At 36.0% G+C, this 19,473-nt stretch overlaps 1 protein-coding gene across 1 annotated transcript in view; it reads left to right on the top strand.

Moving 5' to 3' along the window:
• PKHD1L1 (PKHD1 like 1) overlaps positions 1–19,473 on the top strand; it is a 127,851-nt gene that overhangs the window by 50,674 nt on the left and 57,704 nt on the right. Inside the window, exons 28-43 of the mRNA XM_070392754.1 lie at positions 940–1,050; positions 2,116–2,280; positions 3,250–3,371; positions 5,165–5,297; positions 5,875–6,070; positions 6,399–6,541; positions 6,947–7,051; positions 7,725–7,913; positions 8,671–8,841; positions 9,391–9,617; positions 10,545–11,529; positions 13,635–13,883; positions 14,574–14,723; positions 17,026–17,200; positions 18,101–18,257; positions 18,665–18,821. Of these exons, the coding sequence (XP_070248855.1) occupies positions 940–1,050; positions 2,116–2,280; positions 3,250–3,371; positions 5,165–5,297; positions 5,875–6,070; positions 6,399–6,541; positions 6,947–7,051; positions 7,725–7,913; positions 8,671–8,841; positions 9,391–9,617; positions 10,545–11,529; positions 13,635–13,883; positions 14,574–14,723; positions 17,026–17,200; positions 18,101–18,257; positions 18,665–18,821 (3,435 nt within the window). The remainder of the gene's footprint in view (positions 1–939; positions 1,051–2,115; positions 2,281–3,249; positions 3,372–5,164; positions 5,298–5,874; positions 6,071–6,398; positions 6,542–6,946; positions 7,052–7,724; positions 7,914–8,670; positions 8,842–9,390; positions 9,618–10,544; positions 11,530–13,634; positions 13,884–14,573; positions 14,724–17,025; positions 17,201–18,100; positions 18,258–18,664; positions 18,822–19,473) is intronic.

Genomic DNA, 19,473 nt, shown 5'->3' with positions numbered 1-19,473 from the left:
CCTGGAATCTTTCAGTCCTCAGGCCAGTGCTCTATCCATTGAGCCAAACCAGTCAGGGCTATTCTTCAGACTTTTTAAAGAGTCATGATATTAACTTTAGGTTCATTCGTGTTACATGGGCTCAAAACCTTTAAGAATAAGGATTTGATGAACTTTAATTTGTTTATAGTTCTTTGGTATCTTTATTTTTTTGCATCCATTTTTGTATCTTGTAATGAACTTCCAATGTTATCTGTACTTTCTGAACAAATTAATCCTTACTCAAAAGAAGTCATTTGATCCCCCCCCCCTCAAATTTTAGTCTTTTTTTTATTTTTAGCTACTTAAATCCATGTGGGATCTTTGTTGCGTGTGATATTATGTAAGTAGGTTGACTGTATCATTTATTGATCAAATCTGGATACTTTTAAGAGTTGAATGGAAAACCATTAAGTATAAGATGCTGGGAAAGCAAGTGTAAACCAGGAATCTCTGAGGCACTTGATTGAGAATCTATCTCACCCTAGAGAGAGGAATCTTACTGTATTTCAAATGGGAAGTGTCCATAATACTTATTTCACTGTTTATCCTTTTCTCCTGAATTTGTGATGGCAGCTCTGAAATTATCTAAGTCATCATATAGAGATGTTTGTTTAATTTCTTTATTGTAAGCATCATTTTCCTTTCCTTAATTTATTTCATACTTTCAGTAAGATAATTCTTCCCACTAATCTCTATTAATACACAGATTCAAAATAAAAAGCAATGTAGAGTAATTCAATGGAAAAAATACCATTGCTGAATAAATTCGTCATCCCCCACACCCATGCTGATTTATAGGCTAATTGTATATATCTTTTAAAAGATAAGACTTATTTTTCTCTGAGAAATATCTGATTTCATAACTACAGGCTCTATGTCTTACCATGTTAACATTGCTATTTAAACATCATTTTTCAGGGTCCTCTGAAGAAGGAACAATTCTCACCATATCAGGTTTTGGATTCTCTCCTAGTTCCGCTGTTTCCATCTCAGTTGGACCAATAGGTTGCTCCCTTCTTTCTGTGAATGGTAGGTTCTTTTAAAAATTATTCTTACTGAGTGTAACTGTCCTTCTCTAAGAGAAAGTGGGGTCGAAGACCACTATTATCCTATAGGAGAACCTGTGGGGTTAAGAAATTGGCAAACTGCTCTGGGAAAATGTTTTATCTTTTTAATCTTTGGTTGTGACCACAAACTAATCCTTTCACTGTTGTGCCATGTCTTTATCCCATGATAGTTGATTTTTCTCCTTTTTCATCCATAAAGTGATTACAGAAAATCTTTTCTTCTTTGGTGGGTGTCTGGGACACAGAAACATGTGAATTGCTGCTCTGGTATTCCACAGTCCCTCTGCCTATGCTTTGACAATGCCCCATTATTCATGAGGAAGAGGATGTGGCCATCCTCCCTGACTTTTAGTCCAACAGAAACTCTATCCATTAACAGAATTTAAAGATTATTTACCTTTTCTGCTCATGAAAAAATGAGGGCCATAAGTATTTATTTCCCTAATCCTAGGTGTATTTCTTAATTCTAGCAAGCTGGAACTATGTAAGCAAATCCATCTTTCATATAATTCAAGTTGTTTTTCAGTTAGGTCTTGTATGCACGCTTGAGATCTACCAGTCGGTTCTGCACCTGTATTACAAGTACACACATACTGTTCTAAATGAAGTGGAGAAGGTGTTTTCATTTCGATTCAATCACCTTCCCTGTGAAAAACCAGTTTACTCAATTTGGGACACAAACAATATATTGAACCAATTTTTAAAAGAAATTATTGATATGAATGGTCTTACAGATTAAATTTTTAAATTATTATATCCCCTTTTTTGCCATAGTAGCAATCAGGAGCAAATTGTTTACTTTGGTTTCATCATTCTTTTTTTCTAACTCTTTTCCAGGAGTTCTGATTTCAGGTAGTTCGTAAAGGTTTTTTTCTCTCTCATTAATAGTTGAGTAGTTTTCCTTAGGTATGCTTCTTGGGTGTATAATAATGAAGGCAAATGTTTATATTTGTAAATATAACATTTCAATAATTTGACTTCATAAAAACATTGGCTTTATCCTTTTCTTCTTCTTTCTTATCACAAGAAAATGAGATCAAGTGCCAGATCCTGAATGGAAGTGCTGGACACTTCCCAGTTGCTGTGTCCATAGCTGACGTTGGTCTAGCACGGAACGTAGAGGACGAGGAATTCCACTTCATGTATCAGAGTCAGATCGCACACATCTGGCCTGTTTCTGGAAGCTTAGCAGGTAATGGCTAATTGTTCTAAACAAAGAACATTGCATTCATTTCCATTATTTCATTGCACTATTTCCAGAACAGGGTAAAGGGAGAGGAACCCAAACCTTCCTCATATAGTACAAAGAGACTCCCCCGTAGGAGTCAGAGTGATTAAATGGCTGACTAGTTCTTTTGTTTCTTACGAAGCACAAGTCAGGGTGAGTGCTTATACTTACATCTTAGGTTATTGAATTAATATCATCAATTATTACATGTTTCTAGAACAAGCTCATCAGTTATGTCAAGATAAGATTTATTAGTTATTATTCTGCTTACCAGCTGCTCCATTTATAATCACAGTCTCCATGGAGCTACTTGACCCAGAAAAGGTTCCAGGAACAAATCGGGGAAAGGGAGGCTGGCGCAGAAAATGAGAAGGAAATAACACATTTTTGTCTGTTGTCTCATTTCCTTTGAATTTTGTGTTTGTTTGTTTTACAATGGTTAGTTTTGGATTTTGTGCTGATCTTGAACTTCTGGCATGTTTTGTGTTTTTAGTTTATTTTGTCGGGATGTTTTCTCAGTTTAACTTTTACTTAGAGGTGTTAAAATTTGGGATTTGGTAAGAGCCTGAATTCACTCTCGTGTCCCACCATGGAATGTTTGAGCAAATAGAAACAGCATAATTTCTCTTTAGTATGAAGGAGGCACTTGGGGAAAATAATAATTGCTGCTGGTAATGTCCCAAAAGCAATGTTGGTTGCAAATTTGTTATTTCATTAAATTGCTTAGCCCAGCTCCTTTACAGTCTCTGGCTTCAGAGCGCAGGCTCGGGTGTGTGGTGTGATTGTATACATCTCGAGTTTGGTCCCTGATCTATTTGCCAACCCGTCTCCTGGATGATTAGACAATTTCTGAATGATGGGTTAGATTATTGCCAAAGTTTCTTGTTGTTATAGTTACTCTGTTGTTGTTGGGTTGTTTTCTTCTTTATGTAGGTGGTAATCTTCTGACTCTATCTGGAACTGGCTTTAGTGAAAATTCAAAGGTATTAGTTGGAAACGAAACCTGCAATGTGATTGATGGGGATTTGAATAAGATAACCTGCAGAACCCCAAAAGTAAGGCATCTGATTTTAGTCATTTACCTGAAATCTTAGGAATTAAGAAACATCTCAGTAAAGGGTTAAACAAATTACATATTTTCCTAGGAAGTGCAGAGTTTTGGTTATGCTTTTTGACAATTATTTCTTCAACATCTTTTTGCCAATATCCAAATACAAAATATTATTCCATATTCTAGATACTTAAATTCACATCGTTAAGGATGACAGGCACATAAACCAATGTTAACAGTGTATTCCATTTGAAATAATAGGATTAAGTGCAAATTAAAGATAAAATATGTGGGAAGAGAGTGTTAGAAAGAGTTCCATAAAAAAGCTGATGTCCTTTCATAGCTTAAAGGATGAATGGGAGTTGACCCTGTAAATCAAAGGATGAAAAAGATTTATTACTAATAAATAGTCTAAAAAATTCAGGGAAGCAAATTTAGATTTTTTAAAAAATATATTTTTGTTGTTTTCACAGAGGGAGGGAGAAGGAGAGAGAGAGGTAGAAACATCAATGATGAGAGAGAACCATTGATTGGCTGCCTCCTGCATGTCCTCCATTGGGGATCGAGCCTGCAACCTGGGCACATGTCCTTGACTGGAACCGAACCCAGGACCCTTCAATCTGCAGGCCGATGCTCTATCCATTGAGCCAAACCAGCTAGGGCTAGATATTTTTTCGTTTTTATAAAGGAGCGTACATTTTAAAATATATTTTTTTTTATTGATTTTTTTACAGAGAGGAAGGGAAAGAGATAGAGAGTTAGAAACATCGATGAGAGAGAAACATCTATCAGCTGCCTCCTGCACAGTCCCCACTGAGGATGTGCCCTCAACCAAGGTACATGCCCTTGACCGGAATCGAACCCGGGACCCTTGAGTCCGAAGGCCGATGCTCTATCCACTGAGCCAAACCAGTTAGGGCAGGAGCGTACATTTTAAATGTGTTAATTTTCAATTTATTGATTTAAAAAACACACTGACGTTCCCCATGGAATATTCTATTTTAGAATCAATCATTGTTCTTTAGTTTTTTTAAAAAAGTGCTTAAATTACAAAAAAGACTCCAGTTTGCTTGTTAAGTGCAAAAGGATGATGAATCCAGCCACTCACATTTAAAAAATATAGCAGACTAAGATGGGTGTCGTGCAATTGAAATCTGTAGAAAAGGAAATTTGAGTATGCATAGAATAATAAAGAATCTGGAGGATAGGTAGATTAAAGCTTACTTTGTTTAAATTATATTATGATATTAAACAATCAGTGTGCATTAAGTAAATACTAGATATAAAAATTTTTCATAATTGGTAATTGTGCATGTGCAATATCAGGGAAAGCAACAAATATCTTTTTAGTGGTCCAAATGTTAGTCTTGGATTCTGGAACTAGGTTAGCTAACAATATAATAATGTGATTTGTCAGTGAAGGTGAATAAAAAGTTTATTTGAGTCTATTTTAAGAGCAAAATGTCACAACTTTTTATATCTTGTTTTGTTAGAGAATCACTTGTCTAGAACATTTCGATTGTATTGCCAAATCCTCAGGAATTCAGTACTATCGATGCAATTAAATTGATCAAAACCACTATAACATATGCCTTTCTCTAAAGAATTTAAACATGTAACCTATATTTAAAAACAGGACTTTATAAATATCTGAAAACTGACTTTTATTCATGACTTTGAAAGAAAACATCTTTGGAAGTATATTTTGAATAATTCTGGTTGCTTTTAGGCATTGGATAGCTGTATCTCAACATTTAACATTTTCTAATGGTTTTATTTTTTCCCCTCTTATTTCAGAGAATTGAGGGTACAGTTGATATTTCAGTTATTACCAATGGATTTCAAGCCACAGCAAAGGATGCTTATAGTTACAATTGTTTACAGACTCCAGTTATAACTGATTTTAGTCCCAGAGTACGGACAATACTAGGTAACACACCTATAATTTTAAAAGTGTGATATGCTAATTAGACCAGATGTCCTTCCGGACGACCTTCTGGAAGAAGCCACAGTGGCAGGGGCCGAGGTAGCCACTGCCGCCTCGGCGGGGGGCCAAGCCCCTTGCATGAATTTCTTGCATCAGGTCTCTAGTTCTTCAATAAGATCAGTTATTTGACATATATAAACCATTTCTAGAGAGACTTTTGAAACAGTTTCTCTTAAAAGTTCTGTGTCTTAAAGCAAAACAGACATGAGGTGTTTTTTAAAAAAAAAACAAAACACCATAGACTAGTCTATTTATTATTTCACTTTGAACATGCACAATAGGAGAAAAATACTGTTTTTTTTAAAAGTGCTTTGCCATTTTTTTCCCCCTGTGAAACAATTAAATGTGAATTTTATCTCCATATGACAGCTCTCAGCTCTTTCGATTTCTCTTTTGCCTCCAAAAGTGTTGGGATTTTCCAAATCCAGTGAAAGAGATGAGTTGGTTTACTTCATATGCAAACTGCATACTGCATAATAAGTTGAACCTTTTTGTAAAACCTTTTTATTTTAAATAATAGGAGAAAGAAATTTAACAATTAAGGGTTATAACTTTGGAACTGACCTCAAACAAAGCATGGAGGTGTATGTGGGAGGAAAACCCTGCCAGATTCTTCACTGGAACTTCACCGAAATCAGATGCCTTTTGCCCACGTTGTCTCCTGGGAAACATGATATCCACGTAGAAGTCAGAAACTGGGGGTTTGCTTCCACAAGGTATGGCAATGAACATAAACTTGATGGTGTTGTGGAACAGATGGGGCTAATAGTGTCAGGATAGGAAAAGAAGCAGACATTAACCTTATACTTAGAAGCTTTTTTCACCTTTCTACATCTCCTGTTTCAAATTAAGGGTATAACTTTTGGAACTCAACTCACATGAAGCTTAGAGGAAGAAACTATTATCTACATGCTATCTAACCAAATTGAGGTTCATGATAATTATCCGATTACGTTCTCTTCTTAAATGAATCCTGTGCTAGGAAAAGTTTAACAGCATGACCCCATGGGACGCTCATTGAAACTATTGATTTTTCTTTTGCAGAGACAAGTTAAATGCTTCTATACAGTATATTTTGGAAGTGAACAATATGTTTCCACAGAGAGGTTCCTTATATGGGGGAACTGAAATCACTATAATGGGCTTGGGGTTTAGCACAATACCCACTGAGAACACCGTGCTCTTAGGTAAGAGTTTCATCCTCACGGCAGGGTTGTGTTTCATTATTTCCAGCTTAAAGGATGTGCTATAGGTGCTGAGTTATTACACTAATATGCTCAATCGTAGAAGCTTTATCTTTCTATTAATGTATAAAAGGTTAAGTATATTTGGTGAAAGTGGTAAAGGGAAACTGAATAACTGTTTTTTGATTTCAATAAATAATGATTGTGTATTTAATGTATATGAAATAATTATTTTTATGTTCTAAAAATAATTAAGACTCAAACATGAGTACTATCAGAAAACTGTACCAAAAGCCTACTATATAATATGGAGTTTTTATAGGGCTTTGACTTTTTAGTAATTATACTTTATTTCTATAGTTCAAAAAATATTTGAGAACATATTTTACCCATCTTTATTCTTTCTAGGGTCCTTCCCTTGCAGGGTGACATCATCAACATCGGATGTCATAAAATGTACTCTTCCCTCAACAGGGAATGTATTCAGGATTACCAATGATGGGGAAGATTCAGGTATCAGCCAACATTTATATATTGTATATAATAGGAGTACTTACCTTAAAATTAAATTGGTTTTTATTTATTTTATACTTTAAAGTTTTCAGAAAGTGACTATTGTATTTCTTTCTATAATTTGTCAGTGGTACCCCCACTGACATACAGGGCTACATGGTGAATCAATGGTAGACTTGAGTTCAAAAGGCCAGATTTTAGTTTCCAAGTTCAGTAATTGCTGTTGGTTTTACTGCATCACAGAATCTCCTGAATTACTCTAGTTTGTTATCAGTCAGTGGATTTCTTAATGAACATTCAAGTTGAAATTATATAGGTTTTTGTATGCCTCTGTGCCTGAGAAAAATATGTTTAAAAAATTAATCGGCTTTAAAAACTTTCATGAGATATTTCTGAACAACTTGTTTATTGACTTTCTGATTATTTTCAAGTTGTGTCTTGATCATCAGTTTGATTGTTGTGTAGGTTACTTTTTTTCCTTAGCTTCTGTCTTTAATTTTCATTATTTCTGTTTATTTCTGTTACCCGTTTGAATTATGCACATATGAGTTTTACCCTGTTATGTAAAAAGATTTCACTAGTAGCTATATAAAAATGCAATATTTTCAAAGATAATTATAAGAATGCTTTATTCCTTTTTTTCTTATAAATGTGACCCATTTTTTGCTCCCAGCACATGGGTTAGGTTATGCCTGGTCACCATCAGTCTTAAACGTATCTGTGGGAGACACTGTGACATGGCATTGGCAAGCACATCCATTTCTTACGGGAATAGGATATAGAGTTTTCTCTGTCTCCAGTCCTGGAAGTGTAACTTATGATGGCAAAGGATTTATGAATGGAAGAGAAAAATCCGCATCAGGTATGTTTCCACTTTGTTGAGTTTTGTATCATGCTTTTTTCTAGATATAATAAAAAGATATTTTATTTAGATTTAAAATACATGTGTAAATAATATATGCAAATATACAAAATGATTTAGTTGACTTTTTTTTTGCTGTAGCAAAAATTTACAAATTCATAAGATCTAAGTGAATGTCAGCAAGGTATTTTATATATTGCTGATGAATTTCTGATACCAAAAGTATCTTTATTCATTCTAGAATAAACCAATGGAAAAACATATAGAAACAAGCAAAATAGAAGGGAAATTGGAATATTTTTTAAGCATACCAGTCTGCTAGCAAGGAATGAAATTCTGTTGATTGGAATCAGCTTATCATCAGTATTTATTGTAGGACAACTCTGTGCAGTGTGTCTTTTAGACAGCTTTTTATGGTATACATGTAGCAGTTAGAATCTTTTTTACACATCAACACAAACTAAGTATTATTTGTTTATTGTTCATTTCTTGTTGAGTTGTTCTTTAAACGTTGGTAAGTTATGCCAGACTTGACATCGTTTTCTAGAAAACTTAAAGCTGGATCTTCTCTTCCTCAATGTAAGTTCATTATACACAATAGCTCTTTATAGCCACCGACTCACTTCCTTACCATGTACGTTCCTTTGAATATATGAAACATAAGAAACCTGTTATCTGCATGTGCATTTGAACAAATTTCTTTTCAAAGATGCATCCATTGCTTGTATTTATTATGTACAATCTTATATTATGGCAGGTTCATTTTTATACCAATTTACTTCACCTGGAATCCATTATTATAGCAGTGGGTATGTTGATGAGGCCCACTCCGTTGTTCTCCAAGGAGTCATTAACGTTCTACCAGCTGAAAGCAGGCACATTCCCCTGCACCTGTCTGTGGGCAGCACCGAAGCCACATACGCTCAGGGTAAGAGCTAAAGATGGACACCCTGTGACTCCGGTGACCAGGGCATATTTAATCTTTCTGGAATAGGATGCAGATAACTGGGTCCAATCCTACTTCTGTCTCTTACTAGCCACAGGACCTGGAATGGGTCTGGACTACTTTGAGGATGGAGTTTATTCTATTAATAAGGATCATATTAATGTTGTCTTGCCATTCTCCCGGAATCCTGTGTGCCTCAAATAAGATATAACATTAAAAAGTTCTGATATTCTGTACATGCCCCAAAATACATTAAACTATGAAATGATGTTATTTTTTTTATTTTCCCCTTGGGATCTGGCCTTAGACAAATTGAAGAATAAGTTAGTTTTATATTCACTCTTTACTGTATCGTCTTTGTCCAGGTTTTCTTTTAACTTTGTACTGCCTGGGACCCCTCTTGTCTTTTTTTAAAAAGGGGGTTTACTAGAATATAAACCACCATGGTCAAAATAAAGAGTAATGAAATTTGAAAACAGCTCTTACTTTAGAATATTATCCATGACTTACAGGCAGTTCTTTTGTCTAAAGGAGAACCTGTGAATTTGCACGTGGGAAGCTCTGTGACAGGCTGCCTAGCAACAGAACCCCTGTGTGGTCTGAACAATACTGGGGTTAAAAATTCAGATAAATTGCTCTTTGAGCTTTTAAGTTGTTTTTCACCATCTATCAGCAACATTAGTCCATCTACCGGAACAGTAAATGAACTGATAACGATTACTGGACATGGCTTCAGTAATCTGACATGTGCTAATAAGGTAAGATTATATAAAGCTCTCCATTTTACTTTTATATACTCAATAAAAGGAAGATATTTTGTCTATAACCTCATAATTTAACTTCTAACAGCTTTATTGTGATACAATGCACATACTGTACAATTGACCCATTTAAAGTGCACATTTCAATAGCTTTTAGTATAGTCATTACATATCTATCACCCCAGTCAATTTTAGAACATTTTATTACCCCAAAGGAACCCTACAACCTTTACCAGCCGTGGGGAACCTTTCTTCTGCCAGGGGCCATTTGGATATTTATAACATCATTTAAGGGCCATAACTTAAAAATTAGGGTGATGTATTTGGTCAAACATTTAATTAACTCACCCCTAATGCCTTGTCAAGGCCAGACGAAATGATTTTGTGGGCCTTATATGGGACGTTCCCCACCCCTGCCTTAGACATTACTCAAACCCCTCGATACCTCCCTGCCCTAAACAACCACTAATCTAATTTCTGTTTCTCTGGATTTCCTATTCTGGTCATTTCTTATAAATAGAATCATACAATATGTCATTTGTGACCAGCTTTATTCACTAAGCATATCGTTTTCAAGGTTCATCCATGTTGTACCACGTATCAGAACTTCATTTCCTTTTTATGGCTGAATAATATTCTATTGTCTGGCATACACATTTTATTTATCCTTTCATGAGTTCATGGATATTTGAATTGTATTCACCTTTTTGACTATTATGAAAACGTAGCTGTGGCCATTTATGGACAATCATAATTTAGTTTTAAGATTAATCCAAGATATGCCTTAATCAGTCCCCCAAATCAACTTTATGCATAAAAATGTGCACTTCAGTAATTTTTAAAACTGAAGTTGCTGGTAATACAAAATTTAACTTTGTATTAGAGAAATGTATTGACCTATTTTCATATTCATTTTATTTTCAGGTTACAATTGGTAGCTATCCCTGTGTTGTAGAAGAAAGTACTGCCAATTCCATTGTATGTCATATTGACCCTCAAAACTCAATGGATGTTGGCATCAGGGAAATTGTCACTCTAACTGTCTACAACCTGGGCATTGCTATCAACACCCTGCCCAATGAATTCGATAGGCGATTTGTACTTTTGCCAAACATCGATATGGTGTTGCCAAATGCAGGATCAACTACAGGAATGACAAAGGTGACCATAAAAGGCTCTGGATTCTCAGTTTCTTCTGCAGCTGTCGAGGTCCGTATGGGCCGTTTTCCATGTGAAGTTCTATCAGTGAATTATACAACCATTGAATGTGAAACATCTCCTGCTCCCCACCAGCTTGTGACAGTACAGCTTCTAATCCATGGAGTGCCTGCCCAGTGTCAGGGGAACTGCAGCTTTTCCTACTCAGAAAGCATCGCTGCTTTTATCACAAGCATCTCCCCAAATTCTATCACGGGATCTGTAAAAGCCCTTATTGAAGGAGAAGGTTTTGGCACTATCTTAGAGGACGTTGCTGTTTTCATTGGAAACCAACAGTTCGGAGCTGTAGATGTCACCGAAAATAACATCACTGTTCTTGTGACTCCTCTCCCGGCTGGACTTCATCCTGTTAGTGTTGTGGTGGGAAGTAAGGGCCTGGCCCTGGGAAACCTGAGTGTTAGCAGCCCCGCAGTGGCATCTGTCAGCCCGGCTTCGGGAAGCATTGGTGGTGGAACGACTTTGGTGATCACAGGAAATGGCTTCTATCCAGGCAACACCACTGTCACTGTGGGGGATGAATCTTGTCAGATTATTTCTGTCAACGCCAGTGAAGTCTACTGCCGCACCCCAGCAGGAGCAGCTGGACGGGTCAATGTGAAGATCTTTGTGAATGCGGTCGCTTACCCACCGCTGTCGTTTACCTACACCTGGGAGGATACGCCACTCCTCAGGGAGATTGTTCCAAGCACAGGTATCCCAATACCTACCTTTTTATTGTCTTGATATATTCTTGCTAATACTTATTAGCATAGATTTGGAATAATGTTTATAAAGGATTTTTAAGATATATTTTTAGAAAACCCTGTTTAGGCCAGTTAATACATGGAATTCAAGTTCTGTGTAGTCTCTATTTTGTGATTATTTTTTGCACAGTCTTGGGATAAAATTTTTAGTCAAATTCCAACTTCTATTTTGAAACAAAATCATCATTAACTTGACCCAAATTTCAAAATGAAAGAGAAATAGATAGATAGCTATGGACTAAAATTGGTAATTAATTTATGTCACTAAAGTTGATTGACATGGCACAGGAAACACCTGTTCAATTCACAAGAAGTTGATCAAAACAACATAGGGAATTTTTTGGAATGCCTTGTTACTATGAAACTAAAACTGATTAACTTATTAACACAACAGAATCCTTTCAAAGAGGTAATTATATCATCAGTTAGAAAACTAATATAAAATGTAGATTTTCTTAATTTAGCATGATTCATTTTTTCTAAGTTAATATAGATTGAGATGTCTTCTTGATCCTTTGTCTTTATGTTATGCTATTTCTGATCCTCTTCAAACTGTTGGAATGCTTATCATCTATGTAATAAATTCTGGAGAGGCAGCCATAGTATCACGGGTGAGAATGTGGTCTTGATACCTAGGTTCAAATCTTCGGTTCTTTTACTTTCCACTGATGAAACTGCGTGCCATTGATATGATAGAACTTAGAATGGTCCCTTTAATAAAGAAGTCATTAAGTGTTATTGGTTACAAAGTGTTTTTTAGTTTATATTTCCAGCAAAGTGTTAAGTTTGGGTAAGCCGTGACACTCTTTCCCCATATATTTGTAGTCATTGCAAATGAACTAGGTATTGGCATATGTGCCTTATTTCCATGAACCATTTATGTTTCATCTCTCTTTGAATGTCTCCTTCAAAACAATTTATTTGAAGACATAAGACTTGTAGGAAGTGCAATTGAGCTGTTTTATTTTCTAAAAAGACAAGGCAATAGGTCACACTTAGAACAGCACTTCCATTTGAAAGGTGAAAATGCCAGACAAAATTAAAAATTTAAGACCCTAATAACATTGTTTAGTTTATATCTTTAAAGTATTTTTAAGATCTCATTAATATTAGTGGCCTTTATTTTTTTATATATTTTTATTGATTTCAGAGAGGAAGGGAGAGGGAGAGAGAGATAGAAACATCAATGATGAGAGAGAATCATTGATTGGCTGCCTCCTGCACGCCCCCTACTGGGGATCGAGCCCACAACTGAGGTATGTGCCTTTGACCGGAATCAAGCCTGGAACCCTTCAGTCCGCAGGCTGACACTCTTATCCACTGAGCCACACTGGCTAGGGCTATTATTATTAGTGGTCTTTAAAATGACAATATATATTTCAGTGATCTTTACTATGGTCAATTATATGATTATTTTTACTATTACTATTTTAATTAAAATCAAACTACTACTTGGTGATTCTGCATTGTAACAAGTTATGTCACTTAATATCTACTCACTTAATACTTAGGTATGTAGGTCATCTGGATGACCTATGAAAAATTCCATGTGTTTAATGTCTTCAATGCATTTTTGTCGAAAGGAGGGGCAAGGGAACAGAGGGATTGAAGCACTTTGTTCTGTGTGCATTTATTCAAGGGATCAACCTTCATCTACAAGTCTTTAAATTAATTTACCATTTATCCTCAAAGAATTTCTAATAGCTGGAAAGTATTAAAAATGAAAACAAAATATACCCCCCCTCCTGCTTAGACATTCATACTTCCTAACTCTAGATCTATCTTCTCTTGTCTTTTCTTCTCCACTAGCCTGAATTCATAACTTACAACTCAGTAGAATGGACAGAAGGGGCTGGAAATTAATGAATGTTGTCATAGCTTATAGTTAATATCTCACAAACTGTAATGTATAAGACACACATGTTTTGTTGATATTTATATCCATTTTTAAATACTGGATATTATTTTTCTTTATGGAAGTAAATAGATATATTTTAAATAGATGTGCATTAGAATTTAGATTTATTTATATTGTTTGCTTTTCTTCTTAAAGGTCCACCAGGAACCAAAATTGAGATCACTGGATCAAATTTTGGTATTGATATCTTGGAAATTTTGGTGGTTATAAATAATATTCAGTGTAATGTAACCATGGTCAATGACAGTGTATTGCAATGCATCGTTGGAGATCATGCTGGTGGCACGTTTCCTGTTATGATGCATCATGAGACAAAAGGCTCTGCTGTGTCCACGCTTGTATTTGAGTATCCACTTACCATTCACAATATTCAGCCAACCCAAGGTAGTCATGAGTGTGCGAAACCTACAAATATTTTATATTATTTCAGTAAATGCCTTATTTAGAGGGAAAAACACTCTTCAAAAATTTGTAGTTCCTTTAACACATTAAAAATATATTTGTTTATGCATAAAATAAATAAGCATGCAAAGGCATCAGTCATTTCAAAATATCAGTTTAATGCCTATATTTCTCCTAGTGCTATATAAGTTATTTAAAACTTAACCCTAATTAAAATGGCCAGGTTACATGTGGAAATTTCTTTTAAAATCATATTTAGATATCACTGGCCTGTAACTATTTACATAAATATTCTATTTAAAAATTATTTTAGTTGTTCAAAAACCTTATGAAAGTGTAAACAATGTATTCTTAATTAAAATAATAATTTTACATGCATGTGTTTATTGCTCTGAAATTCTTTGTGACATCTCTTTTAAAAAGATTTTCGTTTTCAGTATAAGACACAATAAATAAATGACCAGATGTGACATTTACTCAGTGAAGATTTAAAACATTTCAATAGAAAGAGATTCTATTGCATTAACAGACTATATTATAAATATAATTTCATGTATGAAAATCTTTAATATCAGTTCTATTTCAGATGTTAAACTAAGGTTAAATATATACATATAATAGAAGAGGTTTCCTTTTCACCAGCTTTTTTTCCCCCTGTTTTGTCTTCACTAGGGAGCTTCGGTGGTGGTCAGACGATGACTGTGACAGGCACTGGGTTTAATCCACAAAATTCCAAAATATTAGTGTGTGGCTCAGAATGTGCAGTCGATAGGCTTAAATCTGATTACACAACATTGTTATGTGAAATTCCACCTAATAATGGTAAGTTGTCAGAAAAAAGAATGGCAATCTTTGAGAAATGCTTAATTTTATGAAGATCAGAGACTGGGTTTCTTTTTTCCAAGTTTTTATGTCTTTGGGGCAATTGAATCACCTTTATAACTGTCCTGATTTTAAGCAATTTCTTCAGAATTTTCTTGACATTTATGTGTTTCAAGATTCGTATCATTTGGGTTAATTGAATTGTTTATCATAAATTGCAGTATTTCAGTTTATCGCCTGTGGCTCTTGGTTTAATAAGCTTGCCAAATGGAGAAGACATGTTTCGTTCCCACTGGAGTATTAGATTTCCCTTGAAGACGAGATAGTGTAATGGTTATGAGTGTGAACTCTTGTACTGCGTTGCCAAGAGGCAAACCCAAGCTGTGTCTTTGAGCGAGTTATTCAGCCTCATGCTGCCTCAGTTTCTTCGTCTGTAAAGTGAGACCAACACATTAGCTTACTTTATAGGATTATTGTGAGGTTTAATAAGTTACTGTATGTAAAGTGGACAGATTGATACTGGAAACATGTTCTGTAATTTGCTAATATGACTCTTAAAACTTTAGTTAGCAGTTAGGAACTGGACTCTGAGGAGCCCCCAACATCTCAGTTTGCCGCTTACTGTGTTACCTTAGCTAAGTAACTCCACTCCTCTCTGCTTCTGTTTGTTCATCAATTAAATGGAGATGTTATTAACCCCAATTCAATGGGTTATTGTAAAGTTTAAACACCCAGTATTTTACATGCACAACAATTTTAAATTATCTAACAAAATGTAAGAGGGACCAAAGGAAGTATTCTAGAATAAAGTATACGTTTTATGTGCTAACATTTTTTAAACATTAACAAAATTTGATGAAGCTTTTCTAAACATTTTGGTATCTTTCTCTGAATTCTTTAACAAAGAATATTGAAGACAATGTAACATTTTGGTGACCGGGCTTATTTATCATTTCAGCATCAGAGTTTGTATCCTGAATTTTTTCAATGCAACGCTGTCGAGATTTAGCAAGGTCTTCAGAATGCTTGTCTTAACACAAGCTCTTCTTCTTACGGTTTTGGATTGGGTTTCTGTCGTTTTTCTGTCTCTCACCTTGCCTTCAGCTGTCTCTCCTTGCTGTTGTCAGAGTGCCTGCCCTTAGCAGTTCTTCCTCCCTGCTCTGATTTGCCACGTTGGCTCCTCTAGGACTGGAACACTAAACAGGCAGGTTTGTAGAGCTGTGTCCCCAATGAGCGGCTCCGAGGGAGGGCCTGACGGCTTCTCCCTTTGCTAATGTGTGTGAACCTTGGGATGTTTTTGGCAATTGCTGGAGATATTTATTACTTCACACATAGCCTGTGAGAGTGATTTGGGGAAAAGGAAGATGCTATTGGAAATGTTTGATTCAGAATGGCTATCATCAATAAATCCACGAACAACGGGTGTTGGCAAGGATGTGGACAAAATGGGAACCCTTGTGCACTGTTGGTAGGAATGCAGAATGGCACAGCCACCCTGGAAAACAGTATGACGGTTCCTCAAAAATTAGAAATGAAATGTTTTATGACCCAGCGATTATACTTCTGGGTATATATCTGAAGAAACCCAAGACATTCATTAGAATGAATACATGCACTCCTATGTTTCATTGTAGTGTTGTTTACAATAGCCAATGTGCTATTGCAACCAATGTGCCTATCAATAGACAAGTGGATTAAAAAAAACCCACAGTGGTGCCTATATACAACGGAATATTACTTGGCCATAAAAAAGACTGAAATCTTAACATTTGTAATAGCATGGATGGACCTGGAATGTATTATGCAAAGTGAGATAAGCCAGACAGTAAAAGACAAATACCATATGATTTCATTTATATGTGGAACCTAAAGAACAAAATAAATGAACAAACAAAATTAAAGCAAACTCATAGATACAGAAAACAGACTGATGGTCACCAGAGGGGAGGTGGGATACAAGGTGGGTGAAACAGGAGAAGGGATTAATAAGTACAAATTAGTAGTTGCAGAATAGTCACAGAGATGCAAAGTGCAGCACAGGGAATATAATCAATAACATTGTACTAACTATGTTGGGTGCTGGTTGAGCACTGGAAATATCAGGGGAACACTTCCTAAAGTATGTGATTGTCTAACCACTATGCTGTACACCTGAAATGAATACAAAATAATATTAGATTTAAACTGTAATTGAAAAATACTATTTAAATTTTAAAAATAATAAAAATAAAATGTTTGGGGTTTTGATAAATGAATAGGGCCTGAAGGCAGAATTGTATTCAATTCCATTCTCTTCTCATAGGCAGAGGACCTGAGCAAGCCTGTGAAGTGAGCGTGGTCAATGGGAAGGATTTGTCACAGTCCACAACTCCTTTCACGTACACCATGTCACTGACTCCGCTCATCACCAAAATAGCTCCCGAGAGAGGCAGTACAGCAGGGGGCACCAGACTTACAGTCATGGGATCAGGCTTCAGGTACTGTCTTCACTGCACAAACATCAATGCCTGTTTCCAGACTCAAGCCACCCTGCCTGCTTCCTCTAGGCCAGGGCAGTGCTTAAATACAGTCAAGTAATGTGTTCCCATCGGCTCAAGAGTCATGCTTGAGGCACATCATGGTACTAAAAGCTATCATTTACTGAGTGCTTCATCTGTGCCAGGCACCTGCTACCCCACTGAAACTTCCCTTGTTAGATCTTTTATCCCATCTGTGGCTAAGAGACTAAGATTACAAAGGTTAAATAACTTGCCCCAAACCCTAGTAACGTCACAAGGATAAATCACCTTCTTGCACTTTCCCTAGTACCTCGTGTCCAACCATGATCAGCTTCCATGAAACATCACTTCATGCTTCAAGACCTTTTCATTGTAACAGGCCAGATTCCCTGTTCCTAAAAGATAGTCATCATTAGCACAAATGTATGTACTGCTTCATCATTTAAGAGAATAGGCTGACTTCAAAATGCCAGCTCCTTCAGATTGCAGGAGGCAATTTTACATGGAGATGAAGTTCTGAAGTCTGTGAATGTGGTGAAAATGTCACATAGACAAAATGATCCCTAAACATCTCTAACAAGGTGCCTGCTCAGAGGCCCACATAGAATCTCTCAATAACTTGAACCCAGGCAGTTTTTTCTCCAGCACTAGAATACCTTCTAGGTTGTAGTTATATTTCCTCACCTTTTTGGTGTGTGTTTTTCCTTTTTACTGAAAAAAATATATATTTTGAAGTCTTACTACTGAAAAATGTTTCAATCTGTTACTTTGATGGATCATAGGGTGAGATCATTAGTTTCGCAATAATGCGTACGTGACCTAGAAATTTGAAAAAAAAAATCAATATTTTATATTCCCCCCCCCTTTTTTTCTTTACAGTGAAAATACACAGGATGTTCACGTCACCATAGCTGAAACCAAATGTGATGTTGAGTATTCCAACGAGACATGTATCATCTGCATGACAAATGCCCACACTCCTTCAGGGTGGGCTCCTGTGCGCGTCACCGTGGGAAGCATGGGGATGGCCAAACGGGTGAGAATGCTGCTGGGTGTTGTAACCACAGCGATAGGAAAACTAGCCTCTGGGACGTGAGGTGATTGGCAATGAACTTTTTACTTTGTTAATGTCTCCAAAAAAGAACTGAGCTATGGCTATCATATGGTTATGTGTTTTTGGTTTTGGTTTTTTGCTTATTACTAAAATTTTATTATTTCCGATTTTTTTATTATTTAATTTAAATGTGGGGTAATCAGTAATGATTTTTGTTACTTTATTATTACTGTGAAATCAACCAATAGGCAACTATAAAATACTCAAAGCAGGTTATACTTATTATTAATGAAAATGTTTATCATTTCCAGTTTGTTCCTTTTTCAGAAGTTGTATGAAGAATTCTGATAAAACCTCCACATTGACGAGTCTCTCGTGTTCCGTTGCAGGAGAAGGCTGTTTTCCTGTATGTCGATGCTTGGTCCTCCAACTGCTCGTGGGGAGGAGAGGCTACCCCGGAGGAAGGGTCGCTGGTCGTCATTCCGAAAGGACAGACAGTTTTGCTGGATCAAAACACCCCTATTCTGAAAATGTTGCTTATTCAGGGTAAATTTCTGAAAATTGCAATATTTCTGTAGTTAATTGAACCAAAACTCATTATTATAAACATCCATAGTCATATCATGTTTTTATGGGGAGTGTAGTACCGAGTTCTTTAAATTGAGTATCACAGTCCACTTGTGGTATGGAACTATTTAGTGTATTGCAACCAGAATGTTTTGATGAAATACAATAGAAAATATCAGGATATATTGCATTCATATGAGTAAGCATCTTTTAAAGCTAAATGTTATTTTAAGAAACTTTTGTTCAGTAACTGTGTGTGTGTGTGTGTGTGTGTGTGCATGTGCGTGTGCACACGTGTACATGTCTATACCCTTGCAGTGGAGCACAACAGTCAGAGGTATTTCCCATTTAGAAAAACACTGGTTTCATGGGTCCCAGAGGTTTGAAAACCATAGAAACTTATATTAAATGACCCCAGACTCCCCTTGGGTGCCAGGTTGTGATTCTTACCTACACCTTTGAACCTGCTTTGTTACCTGGAGTTCTCTCTGCTTCTTGGTATTCTGTTTTAGCTACGGAAAAGTAAATAGCCAGAACTGTTACAATTGCATGTAAAAGAAGCAATTGTGGATAAGAGTAAAATGCTCTTGGCTTTAGTGTATACATTTTGCCATGTGGTTTTAGCTGCTCA

This window comes from Myotis yumanensis, unplaced genomic scaffold (genome assembly GCF_028538775.1).
Source record: "Myotis yumanensis isolate MYYU_CA2020_CCGP unplaced genomic scaffold, mMyoYum1.0.hap1 SCAF_15, whole genome shotgun sequence".
Classification (NCBI taxonomy): domain Eukaryota; kingdom Metazoa; phylum Chordata; class Mammalia; order Chiroptera; family Vespertilionidae; genus Myotis; species Myotis yumanensis.
The sequence above is the reverse complement of the archived record's forward strand: the minus strand, read 5'-3'. Positions and strand labels throughout refer to the sequence as shown.